Source organism: Diuraphis noxia, unplaced genomic scaffold, assembly GCF_037042655.1.
Source record: "Diuraphis noxia isolate RWA-SAM2 unplaced genomic scaffold, SU_Dnox_SAM2 contig0004, whole genome shotgun sequence".
Taxonomy (NCBI): domain Eukaryota; kingdom Metazoa; phylum Arthropoda; class Insecta; order Hemiptera; family Aphididae; genus Diuraphis; species Diuraphis noxia.
This window is the reverse complement of record NW_028301714.1, coordinates 51,378,063-51,392,012: the sequence shown is the minus strand read 5'-3', so window position 1 is coordinate 51,392,012 and position 13,950 is coordinate 51,378,063. Positions and strand designations below refer to the sequence as shown.

Here is a 13,950-nt window from a genome sequence, read left to right as displayed (position 1 = left end):
TACTCCTAATCCAAACAAACCACCAAATTCAAATCAATACGATTTACCTCTCAACATAAAAGCCCTAATTATTGAAAAGCGTCGCGCACGTTTACGTTGGCAACACACTAGACTACCATCCGACAAAAAAAGATACAATCACCTGTCCAATACCATAAAAACAAAAATTCGGATCCACAAATCCGAGTTATTCGAACAAAAATACTAGTCCTCATGTTCTAAAGATGGATCCTTATGGAGAACCACCAAAAATAAAAGATCAACCTTTCCATTTAAAGAAAGCAGACGGTACCTTAGCCTTCTCGGACATTGACAAAGCCAATACTTTTGGTAAACACCTATCCAAAATATTTACTCTTCATCATGATATAACTCCCGAACCAAGTCACTTAAACCAAATTACAAACTTCCAACTAGCCCCCCTAGCCCACTACCAATGTCACTCCCTAACAATGAAATAAAAAACCTAATACAAAAGTTAAAAATCAAAGAATCACCTGGACATGACCAAATAACAAATAAAATACTACAACATCTTCCTAAAAAATCAATAATTCTTCTCACATACATTTTCAATTCAATGTTGAGAATATCCTACTCTCCGTTAATCTGGAAACTATCTGTAATCATCCTTATACATAAACCCAATAAACCAAAAAATGAACCCTCCTCATACACACCAATTAGCCTATTACCAGATTAGGGAAATTATTTGAAAAAGTAATGCTTAAACGAATTAGACCCATTTTCAAGTCCCACAATATTATACCAAATACCCAATTTGGTTTCAGAGAAAACCACTCCACAAGTCCACAATCCACCGAATTGTTGACAAAATAGCCTCGTCGTTTGAGATCAAAAACTTCTGCCCGGGAGTATTCTTAGACGTATCACAGGCGTTCGACCGTGTCTGGAACACCGGATTACTCTTTAAGCTAAAAATGTTCCTCCCGACTTCACTCTACTTGTTGACCAAATCATATCTACAAAACCGCTCATTTCTCGTCCGCCAAGGAGACTCCCTCTCATCACAATTCAAAATCTTAGCAGGAGTACCTCAAGGAAGTAACTTATCACCAGACCTCTATAACATTTACACAGCTGAAATTCCCAACTCCGAAAATACACTGATAGCCACTTATGCCGACGACACGGCAATCCTCTCATCCCATTCCGATTCCACAAAACAGCAAACCAAAACCTCCAAATTCATCTTGATAATATTTCAAAATGGTCCACCAAATGGAGAATAAAAATCAATACTGACAAGTCCTTTCACATTCCTTTCACTTTGAGAAAATCTGTTCTTCCTAAAATCTATTTTCAAAACAATCCAATCCAAACCACAACTCAAACCAAATACTTAGGTCTAATTTTAGACAAGCGTCTAACTTGGGGCCCACACCTCAAAATCAAAAGAAAGACTCTTAACACCAGACTTCATCTTTTACGGCCTATTCTCAAGTCCAAACTCTCTATTGAAAACAAATTACTAATATACAAATCAATTCTAAAACCTATTTGGGCCTACGGCATCCAAATATGGGGATGTGCCTACTGCCTAGCCTTCCCAAATACGGACATACAAGCCTTCCAATCTATTTCCCTTCGCCTAATAACATCTGCGCCATGGTACGTTTCAAACCTATCACTACATAAGGATCTTAAAATTGAAACAGTCTCTAAAACAGCCAAAAAATACTACAAAAATGTACACACCAAAACAGCTAACCATACAAATCCATTGATTTCCAACTTAGCCAGTGAATTCATGCCTAATAACCCCCCACGTCGATTAAAAAGGCTCTGGTGTCGCGATCTCCTGAATCCCGACCCTAATTAAAAAAAAAAATAAAACATCTCCCCCAAGCTAGGTATCCACACTGGTGGGCCTCCCTCACGCCATTCATGTTATTGTTTATTTATATTATCAAATTTACTTATTGTATTAATTTATGAATATGACACTCGGCATGAGCTCGTATTTAGATTTAAATTTAACAGAATTAAAAAATATACATATATAGAATATTAGATAAAATATAACAGACTAATAACAATAACAACAACAAATAAAACAAAGCAGACTAAAATATTATAGGACATGTTCTTCAAACATGGTTGTTAGAGTCGAATATCAAGTTCCTCTAGCCATTTGATCGCCATTGGTCCGCAGATGTGTAGAGTTGCTATCCCTCCTTCAAATCTTCTTCTTTGACATTCCTCAACAATATGGCTTGTAGTCTGTATTAGACCGCACTCGCACAACGGGGAATCAGTCATGCCCCATTTGTGTAATTGATAGTTACACCTACCTTGCCCAGTTCTTATTCGGTTTAGGGCCGTCCATTGTGCTCGACTGAGCTCAAACCCAGGTACTCTGCTATCAGGGACGCTAACTAAGAAATGGTTTCGGACGTTAGTGTTTGTCCATTTGTTTGCCCACATCTCCTCTATTGATTTATTTAACCGTGCCATGCCCCATATAGGTTTTCTGGAACTAAGTCTCTTGGGTGGGTTGTTTGCTATATCTATTTGTACAGGTAAGTCTGGATAGTTGCTCAGTTTCAGTATCATTGACTCAGTCTGGACTTGCCTGCGTAGGTCTGGAGGGGCTATATTAGACAGTACCGGCAACCAATCTAGTTGGGTTGATCTCACGGTGCCTGTTATGATTCTCGTGGTGTTATTCAACTGTACGTCTACCTTCTTGCAATGCGCGCTTCTGGCCCACACAGGGGCACAGTAGTCTGCCACGCTGTACACTAAGGCTGGAGCAGAAGTGCGGAGCACGTTTGCGTGGCAGCCCCAGCTTGTGCCTGCTAGCTTGGCAATAATGTTATTACGTGTTTTTATTTTATCTTTCACGCTTTCAAGGTGCTGTCTGAAGGTTAAAGTTCTGTCCATTCTTACCCCTAGATATTTTGGTGCTTCTTCAGTGGTGATTTTTTGGTCTTCGATTACTATGTTTAGTGTTCTACTGGCTTCTCGGTTGTTTAAGTGGAAAGCGCATGTTACTGATTTATTTGGGTTCAACTTGAGGTGCCATTTCTGAAAGTACTTTTTTACTTTTGCCACGTCTGCGTTCAATACACTTTCGATTTCTTCAAAGGATGTGGCTTGTGTAACTAATGCTACATCATCCGCGTATATAAATTTCCTCGACACTGTGTCAGTCATATCTGCTGTGTATATGTTAAAAAGCATTGGGGAAAGAACGGCTCCTTGTGGAAGGCCATTTTGTAGAATTTTGTATCGGCTCGTTTTCCCTCCATGTGTTACTCTGAATTTTCGATTTGATATCATTTTCTCTAGGAGTAGTATATAGTGGCTTTACATCTTATGATCTTTGCTATTTTAAGAAGGAGACCTCTAGTCCAGACTGTATCATAGGCTGACGATAGATCAAGAAAAAGTGCGCCCGATTTTGCTTTTTGCTGGAAGCCATTTTCCACGTGCGTAGTAATCGCCAGTACTTGGTCACAGCAGTTTCTATTTTGTCTGAACCCAGCTTGTTCCAACGGTAAGGACTTCTCTACTATTGGTTGCAAACGAGCCAGAAGTAGTCTTTCAAAGAGTTTATACATTGTAGACAATAGGGATATTGGTCTGTAATTGTTGGGATCAGAAGCGTCTTTGTTTGGTTTCAGTATTGCAATTACTTTAGACTCAAGCCAGAGTTTCGGTATCTTACCATAATTCCCAATCTCGGTGGCGAGTTTTGCAATCCAGTTGATGCATTTGGGACCAACGTTTTTGAGAAACTCTGGGAGGATTCCATCCGCCCCTGCTGCTTTTCCATTTTTAACTAATTTTAAGGCGGTTTGTACCTCGTCCGGAGTAAAATCTGACGCCAGCTCTGATCTATCTCGCACTCCTCGAGTGTCCTTGAATTTCCTCTTTACTTCGGATTTTTCATGTTTATTTGGCTTAATATTGGACGTCTTGTAGATGATGCTTGATATGGCATTTGCTGTGACATTGCCGTTTTTCTTTGAGGGTTGGGCGGCCCCCAGTTTCCTCAGGAGTTCCCAGCTCTTTCTACTTGAGTGGGTGAAATCCATATTATCCATTGCCGTAATCCATCTGTTTATAGTACTTATTGTATGAATATAAATAACAGATTGTGAATATTCTATTTTATCTAGTAAAAAAAAAAAAAATTACATATTAAATAACAAAGAATAACAAGTTTAGTTCTCTATATTATTACTCTGTTTGATGTTTCATGGATAGGTTCTTGAAATTTATAGAGTTTAACCTACTTTTTATTCTAATATTAATATTTAATGTCGTTTATGACTTATATTAATACTTTATAATAAATTGTATATACTTACTATGAATGGCTAAGTGTCGACATATATATATATTTCTTATATTGGATATATAATGAATATAATTTGATTAATTTGGAATTTATTTTATAAAGGTACCTAATTTTTTTTTTGTTTTTTTGAAAAAATAAATTATAATTAATCTTCTATATATCTATAAATTAATTTCTGTCTGTCTGTCTATCTGTTTGTCTTTTATGTATTCTTAAACGGTTGTTCTGATTGCAATGAAATTTGGTTCACAGATATATTAGACCTATGAGCAGAAGATTGGCTAAATTAAAAAGAGATAGGTCTAAATGTCATTCAATTGAATATTTGAATTGTCAGACTTTTCTTGATAAAACAAATAAAATTAGATAATGATAAACTAAATTGAATATTGGTGTGAGCTATACTTAGTATATTTTAAATATTATCTATCTATATGTATAAAAATATACTGCTAGCATAATCAGATGAAACAAATTTAATGCACAGTTTGAGACATATAAGAAGTAGGATTTTTAACGGCCTACAAAGTGTATGACTTCAGCTAGTATAATTTAAAATATCCTAGATTGACAAACCATCTCCGCTCAAAATCATTTTTCGTTTACAATCATTGAATTCAAATTTAATACCATCCATTACAGTGACCCACTTATAATCTGCTGTACTGTAGAGTGACATCCACTTGCCTGCTTTTGTTATGAATGTATTAGTTTTTGATCTATTTGCAAACTCTTTCAATATAAAGGCTAATTAAACAGTTTTTGAAATTATTTTTTTATTTTCATTAATTGAATATAACTTATTCAAATGTTTTCAGGATATATCTACAATATCGACTAGTGAAAAGTTAGAACAGTCAGATAAATCCATACAATTTAAGGAAACTTCTGTTCCCAAAATAACAATTACCGAAGAAGAAAGTAAAAAAGACCATAAAGCATTATTGCAACAAAATGAAGAAGATGATACATTCCAATTAACTAAAAACAGTATGTTATTTTCACAAGTATCACAAGTAGATCCCTCAGTTTTTCAATCTTTTGTGAAACCTAAATGTGAAAATAATACACAAGAGTGTGTCATGGTTGAGGTTAAAGAACATGAAATACTTAAGTCAAGTGTTATTAGTCATGGTGAAGTAACTGCAGTTCACCGTGTAGTTCCTGAGGGTTATGCAGAAATGGTTGAGTTATCTGAGGATACAGAAACAGATGCAGATGAAACAGATGAGGAAAAATGGCCTCAAATTGTATATAGAAGAAAAAATACAGAAAAAAAATCATGTTTGAGCCCTTGTGAAATTTTAGTCAAGCGACAAAAACTAGCATCAAATGATTCATTAAAGTCTAGTTTAGAAAGTTTACATAGTAATTAATTATTTTTTTTAAATTAAGTGTCTTATTTCTTTTTCAATATATTTTATACTTTAGGTAAAGAATATATTCCATCCTTAGAAGAAGAACAAAAAAATCTTACTGATTCTGTTTGTGTTAAAGTAAACAAAACTCATCATACCACAATAACTGCATGGCATAGTCCAAAATCTGATAATAGTAAAGAGGTTATACTACATAAAGAAATAGAACTGTTGGATACATACAGAATTATTGGAGCTGATCATGATGTAAATAATTCAAATGCATTTAAAAACATTCCTGAAGATAATGATAGTTTTTATGGGAGTGATAAAGAAACTGATGACATAGTATTATTTTCTGAAGACGAAGGGCTCAATGATAAATATCCAGATTCTAGTTCATCAGATGATGAACAAATAACCGAGGTAAGTAATATATTTTGTTAATTCTTTTGCAATAATCAACTACTAAAAACAATGTTGAACATTTGTATGATGGAGATAACAAATGCCCATGTAGCATCCAGGCATCCTCTTAACATATAGATAGGTATTTTAAATGTCAATTTTTATTCTTTTTTAACTTTTCATCTTAAATAAAGAATATAAAATTTTAAATATTTAGTAATTAGATTTAACAAGAAAAAATAAATATTATAGATAAACAATGAATAAAAGAGATATTATCATAAAATAATTGTAAAATTACTTTCAAATTAATTAAACTATAATACATTTCATATAAATTATTATATAATCATGGTTAGTTAATATTTTAAAATATTATATGATAAATTTTATATTAGTATTATTGTTATATCTATTATACATATTTGTTTAAAATTAACAAATTTGACAAATATAACTTTTATTATGTATGCATTGCTATTAAAATATTTAAATTAGGTGATGGAATTTTTAGTGAATATTGAATTAATTAATAATAAACCAGTGTCCATGGTCACTAAGGTGTGTAGTAATAAAACCAGTTATGAGTGTGTGTAGTAACTTGGTCAGTAGTATTGTACAATCACACTATAATATTTTAAACATTTCAACATTTCAATGGCTTCAATCATTATTATTACATTCTATAAAAATGTATTGAAAAAAAAAATAGTTTCTTCTAATTATTATAACACTAATCCTTTTTCTCAATACTTTGATATCATATTTTTTGATAAAAAAAAAATTATGAAATAAGCCATTTTTTTTAAATAAAGTGATAATAATATAATGTGTGTTTTTTATATATATACTAAATACCTATTGATTTTGAATTATGTGAAAATAGATATTCTTGTTTATCTATTTATTATTTATATGTTAAACATGATATAATTTCTTTAATTAATTTAATCACAATATTTTTACATACAATTGTTAATTTTAATATAAATCAATTGATAATGAATTAAATTAAATATAATTTATTTGTTAAATTTCTAAATACATAAAAAATGTTCATCCAATATTAAAAGATGCTATTTAAAATAATTAACTAATGACCAAAAATATATTTATACATTTAATTACTAAAAACAATGCTTAAAATGGTAAGATTAAGTTCCATTCATGATCATTTAATTACTATTTAATTATAATTTATTTACTAACATGTCTTGTTTTTTTTTCAAATATTCAGGGTATTTTATTTGTGAGGCAGAAAGCTGAAAAATTAACTGCATCAAAATCACCAAATACATCAATAATGAAAAATCTAGATGTAGATATTGAAAAATATGAAAATGAAGCAAAACAAATGTTGACGAGGATGGAAATTACATTAAAAGACCTTAGACAATTAAATACAGAATCAGATCCAAATAAGCGTTATGAGGTAATTTTTCAACATCTTCACTTTTAAACAAAATACCTACTTCCATTTTTTTTTATTTAACAGTCTGTTGAACAAGAAGTTAGTAATATAGCACCAGATGCAGCCACATTAATTAGCAAAGGTGATAGTCTTATACTTGCAAGCCATACGGGAGATCCCTCTAGAACAAGCACATTATGTACTTTAATTCAAGATAGACTCAGAGTAATGTGGACTCACATCATGTCAGAAATAGAAGTAATATTTTAAATTATACATTTAATTTTGTATAATTATTTATTGAATTAATTTTTTACAGATAGTAAAACTTCAGACACAAATGTTAAAGAAACAAGTGGAATCATTTAATAAAATTACTCAAGATATTGAAAACTGGATTAATCATAAGCACAATAATTCAGAGGTAGAATAAAATCAAATAGCCTTTGATTGCATGTGATGAAAAAAATTTTAAACTAAGATCAATTAATTAAAACGTATTATTAATATATACATATATATTAATTTTCAGGTATTCGAACGAGAAATCAATATCAAATATGTTAATTTATTAGAATTGGATGAGATAATATTAGATATTGAAGCACTATGTTGTGATAAAGGTGCTGTTAATAAAATGCGATTGAAAATTGTAGAACTTGAAAATAAGTTAAATAAATTAAGTCCTTTGTCTCAACAAGTAAATTTAATGCAAATAATATTTTTAACTGTTTATTTTATATGTGTATAAACTAATATATAATATTTTGAAGCAAAAGGTCAACATACCTGTAGAAACTTTATCTCAAATAGAAGATACAAGAACAAATTTGGGTTCTTTATTAAAACAGTTGAATTTAATACCGTTATCAAATAATTCTGTTGCTCTTCAAAATGCTAAGATTGAAGTAAAATTATTAAAATTAACTTTAAAAAAACTTTGCTCATATTAAACAATTTAATTTTAGGATATTCAAAGTAAGACTGAGGTTTTGAAAAGATCTATTGAAAAAATAAGTTCAAAAAATACTAATGATGAAATATTTGTGCAACGAAATATTGAAAAAATGATGGATACGTGGGAAATGCTTAATAAATGTGTGATTGAACGGACTGGGTGAGATATTAAATTTATATTTTTTTTATTCAATCTATATCTAATATTTAAATGTTTTTAAGCTTATCTAAATATTATTTATTTTTAGACAACTATCTAGCATACAAACAGAAGTTACCAACTTACAACAAAGCGGTAAAGAACTTTCTGAATGGTTAGCAGAAATTGAAAGTGATATGGAAGAAAATAGTTTGACAATGACATTACAAGAGAAAAAAAATAAGCTACACAATTTAGAAAAAAGAGTGTCATCTAGACATAGGTAATTTTTAATCTAATGTCAGAATTTTATTGTTGTAAAGATTTTGACGTCTATATGTTAAAGATGTGGTTTAACAATTCTTACTTCTTACTTACAAATTAGTGAAAATGTTTTCATTTAACAAGGAATACTTTGTAACATCAAATTTAAATTATCAACATTCTGTGGTGAGGGATATATTCTGTTTCAATAATTTTGATCCCATCTCTATACACTACTTTAGCTCTCCCAATTTTTCTTTGTGTTATATCTTTCCTAGTTGTTATTTTTATATTTTATAGTAGTTTTTGAATATGTTAAGTTAAGTTAACTATTTATTAAAATCATACATATTTAATTGTTGCATACAAATTTTAGTTTTTTTTCTAAAGTTTAAGTAGAGTGAAATTCATATTATTAATTTTTAATAATTATTTGATTTATAATTTTTGCTAATCAATTTATTTTTGTTGTATTTAACAGAACAGTTATAAGTTTTCTAAACTGTTCACGAACCTTATGGTCACATTCAGACAGTTTCCAATCAGAAGTTGAGAGCCTAAGATTAAGATGGCAAGCAGTTTTGAATAAGCTGACATTACAACGAGAAAGGTATGAGTAATTTTTGTTCTAAATCTATCCCATAATTTTATCCAATTGGTCAAATGCTGGAAAGAAGGTGTTATTTTTACTCATTTGGCATTTACCCAAATTTTTTATGATTATTTTGTCTAGGGACGTATTATAAGTATTTTATTTTTGTTATTCTTTCTAGACACATTCAGGTAGTTGTTAATAACAAAATAGTTATCAGTCTTTTTCAAATAAAATAAATTTTATAATTTTTAGGGTAAATGAAATGGAAAAATCTAAGTCTGATTTTTCAAATGTTATATCTGCAACTAAAGTCACTATTGATCAAACTTTAAATGTGCTTCAAGCTACACAAGCTAATCCTTCAGAAGTTGATTCACTAAATTCAAAAAGTTGTTTACTAAAGGTATTTATTTTATTAGATTTTTATTTTTTTATTGAAGTAATTTTTTTATGTTTGTTAATCTATGTATTTGTATAGTCCAAAGAAACAGAATTATTAGCTCGAAGAAAAGAATTAGATGCTATTAATTCGAAAAAATTGAAACAACCTAATGATCTTGAATCAATTAAATCACTTCTTGATAAGGTAATAATTTAAAATAATTTTTTTATAAAATCAAGTATCCAATTTACATAAACAAATAAATAACAACTACAATATAGGTACTCAGTTTTAGAATTAATAAATTATAAAATTATTTTTTATCTTCATAATATTTTATATGCTGAGTAGAGTGAGTGAGGAATATATTAATTTTACAAAGATTTGTTTTAGTATGAAATGAGATTTTGATCAGAAAATTTAAACTTTATGAGCTGTTTCTGATATGCAATTTTATCTAATAGTATTTAGAGTTACTGTTTGTACCACCACTTTTTTTTATGAATATTATGAAATTTCAATAAATGCACAATGGAAATAATATGAAGATAATGAGGATGACCCACAATAATTATAAAATATATTAACTTTTTATTAAACTTCTATGTGTGTATTGGAAAGATTTATTATTATAATGAATTATTAATTAAACTCATTTTACAAACGGAAAATGTAGGAAAATACAAATCAATAAAACAAAATAAAAATTATTTTTTCAAGTATAAATCTGTTTATCAATCAGTTTAAAAATCATTTTGTTTGTGTATAACCAAAGTAAATTAAATGTTTTTTATACATTTTTCTAGGTTATATCTGATTTGTCAGATAATTTAGAATGTTTAAATGGAAAATTAAATGCTTTAAACAGATTTATAAGTCAGCTAAAAGAGTTAAATAATTGGGTTGTTGTAAAAAAATTAGAAGTAGAAGAATTTGGTCAAAAACCTATTTCAGAGAGAAAATTAGCAACTGAAAAATTACACGTATGTTTTTATTGCTGTTTATATTGTATAAACTTTTGTTATAACTATACAACTATTTTTTATCTATTAACAATAATATTATTATTTTAGTCAAACTTATCAGAGCGAAATGCTGAAATAAAAGATATTTTAGAAAATTTTACAAATATGGAAAAACAATGTGAAGGAATTGGTCAGCCTGTATCTATAGATTTGCAAGTAATAATATTAGACTAACTTAACAGTTAAAAGTACATTATTTCCTTTGCTGTTTTATTATGTATGTTATATTTTAAAATTATTTAATTTATTGATTAATTTTTGTTTTAGGATAAAGTTAAAAATCTTAGAGACAATTGGAATTATTTGAAAAAAGCGGGTAAGTGAATGTCGCTCTACTGTACATTAGGGGGTGGGGTGGACCTCTGACTAGGGTAGGTTACATTTGAATGCAATGATAGGTATCATTGTATACGAAAAACGATTCTGAACGGGGATGATTTGTCAGTCTAGGATATATTATATTTAAATATTGTCATGTATTCTATTTTTAAACAAATATTTTATTTTTCAATTAGGACACATTTTGCATAAAGCATAGTTAATCAATTTTTCCAAAAACATTGCATGTAGTTATCATAATTCATAATACCTTATATTATCATAGATATACATAATATGTATTATACCTGGTTTGAGGATAAATCGTTATCGTTACGCGATTTCATAAAAATTTAAAACTCAAACCCTCAAAACATTTTTCCTATAATGACGCTTCAAATTTTCTCTATAGCTATTTGAAGCAAAACTTATGTAAAACTTAGTGTTGTATTTTTAATCCTTAATTATAAACTCAAAAATTTTTATGATTTTTCAATTTCAAAATTGCTTTCAAATTTTCGTGTTTTCGACAGATTTCGTAAAAATTTGAACTATAAACGCTTATAAAAAAAAATTGTGCCAATGTATTCTTATAAGTTTTTAATCACTCTAAGGATAACTTATGAGAAACTTTGTATTAAATTTTCAAGTATTTTGACAGGGCCAAAAAAATCTTATCGACACTTCAAAAAACAATTGAAAGAAATTTAAAAATTTCAGTCGTTTTTTCAGTCAAATTTTTTGAAAATTAAACTGTATATAGATATCACTACTATAAACATTTGGTGAAAATTTCAAGTATTTACAATGATTAGTTTTTGAATTACAACCATATAAAAAAATCGATTTGATCGAAAACTGGTTTTGCGTAAAAATTCCCGCTTTTCTGTCACTTTTTTTTGTTTTTCTCAATTTTTTTGAAAACTGTTTATTTTTTACCTCTATAATGCACTAAGGATATTCACTTTTACATCGGAAACCACCCCCCAAAGTTTGAAATTGAAGCATTATTTCGACTAGTTATGCTGTACACAGACACAAAAAAAAACGCATCATTGTAAAATCAATACATTCATCACTTCGTACAGAATCTAATATAAAACAAAAATATTAATAGCTTTTATCACAATTATGCTGTATAGATCCTGTTTTTCAGGTTTAAAATAATTTGATATAAAATAATTTATTTTCAAGTATTAAAATATTCAATTAAGTTTTCGTTGCATAAAATGATTATTTATATTTTATTTTCACAATCTGTATATAATATACTAAATAATAGAATTGTTTGAAGTTAAAAATTAGTTAGTCATATTAAAATCACGCAGCTTAAATTAAAAATTATTTCATATAAAACCGTTTTTAAGTATGCCACCAACGTTATTATCAAGACGAAAGTTTGAAACCATTAAAATAGTTTGCATTCAAGTTAACATATCGACGAGAAGTGCATATCGTGGGGCTTATAAACATAGCCTATTCTTTTTAGATTTTTTGCTACTGCAAAACTTGTGTAGTACAAGTATAATACAAAAAAGTTAATACTTTCTCAATTGCGAATTCTGCATTGTGTTTTTGACAAATATTTAATTTTAAACTAATATTATAATATTATCTCATACGACATTATCGTGGTGTCAGCGACGTCCGTCTGTGGCGAAGACGTGGTCGTTATTCGTGTAGAACGTGCGCAGGGATCGATAATATGAAGAGTGCGGAAGAACTTTGGAATACTAACGCTGCCACCTAGGGGTTTTCGTCCTAACGCCGCGACGCGCACGTGTAGGAAAGCTTAGTGGTGGTAGTGGAACGATGACAGTGCGGTAATAGTGCAGTAGTAGTAGTAATAGTAATAGTACATCGGTGGTGGATGCGTGTGTGCGTACATGAATTCTACCCATTCGTAGCCGCCGTTCGCACGATCAGCTTTCGTCAAGTCTACTTATACTTCGCGGAGGAAAAAGTGCCGGCCGGCCAGTCGCGCGCGTACAACACGACTCCACCCACTTGTGTATCAATCGATGAGGGTGGCCACCGCCGTGCCGAGCACACGGTGCAGATCTCGCGCGCGCTACTTGTTCCGGTCTATCCGCGCGTCCCGCATCGACAGGACGTGCTTCTCCTCGACCCTTTTCCCAGCCACCCGGGTGGCATTTAGCCACGCGGCCGCCACCAATCACCAACACTTCGTTTACTTATAGGGCTCCGAATTTATTTTTTATTTTTATTTTCACGCATTTTCTTTACTTTTTTTAAATTAATTTGTTTTCCTTACACTTAACCGCTTCTATACAGTTATCGATACACAATTAAAGAGTAGGTAATTCATGGATCATGTTTCGATCGTAAGTATATAGTAATAACATCTTGTCGCTACCGACTAAACTAATAATTCCCATACGACCCCATTAATGTTCTTATTATAGACTTTCGTATTGGTGGTGATGGTTTTGCGATAGGTGTAGTTGGCGCTGTTTGATTTTATGAGACTTCATTGCATACTTTTTTTAATAAAAAATTCTTCGCTAACCCTTTACATAAATTACATAATGTTTATTTTTAATTCAATTATTTTTGATTATGTTTTACGTTTTGGTTGGTTTTGTATTTTTATGTAGGTTTATTTTTCTGTTGTACTATGAGTATGGTATAGATTTACTTGCATAGATTTATGTAAACATAATTTAATATTTAATTTTCAAAGTTTTTTGTTATGTGGATTCGTTCGATTTTATTTTGTAACAATTATTGTCAATTTTATAC

At 30.0% G+C, this 13,950-nt stretch overlaps 1 protein-coding gene across 4 annotated transcripts in view; it reads left to right on the top strand.

The window, feature by feature from the left end:
- Positions 1–13,950, top strand: part of Dys (Dystrophin) — a 65,621-nt gene that overhangs the window by 18,556 nt on the left and 33,115 nt on the right. For 3 of the 4 annotated variants that reach the window (XM_089226238.1, XM_089226237.1, XM_089226239.1), the window contains exons 31-45: positions 5,149–5,698; positions 5,762–6,114; positions 7,334–7,528; positions 7,592–7,765; positions 7,827–7,931; positions 8,040–8,207; positions 8,281–8,415; positions 8,476–8,624; positions 8,713–8,886; positions 9,349–9,477; positions 9,715–9,865; positions 9,941–10,048; positions 10,651–10,827; positions 10,918–11,025; positions 11,137–11,185. In XM_089226238.1, coding sequence (XP_089082364.1) covers positions 5,149–5,698; positions 5,762–6,114; positions 7,334–7,528; positions 7,592–7,765; positions 7,827–7,931; positions 8,040–8,207; positions 8,281–8,415; positions 8,476–8,624; positions 8,713–8,886; positions 9,349–9,477; positions 9,715–9,865; positions 9,941–10,048; positions 10,651–10,827; positions 10,918–11,025; positions 11,137–11,185 — 2,725 coding nt within the window. The remainder of the gene's footprint in view (positions 1–5,148; positions 5,699–5,761; positions 6,115–7,333; positions 7,529–7,591; positions 7,766–7,826; positions 7,932–8,039; positions 8,208–8,280; positions 8,416–8,475; positions 8,625–8,712; positions 8,887–9,348; positions 9,478–9,714; positions 9,866–9,940; positions 10,049–10,650; positions 10,828–10,917; positions 11,026–11,136; positions 11,186–13,950) is intronic. The other variant, XM_089226240.1, reaches the window with a different exon arrangement.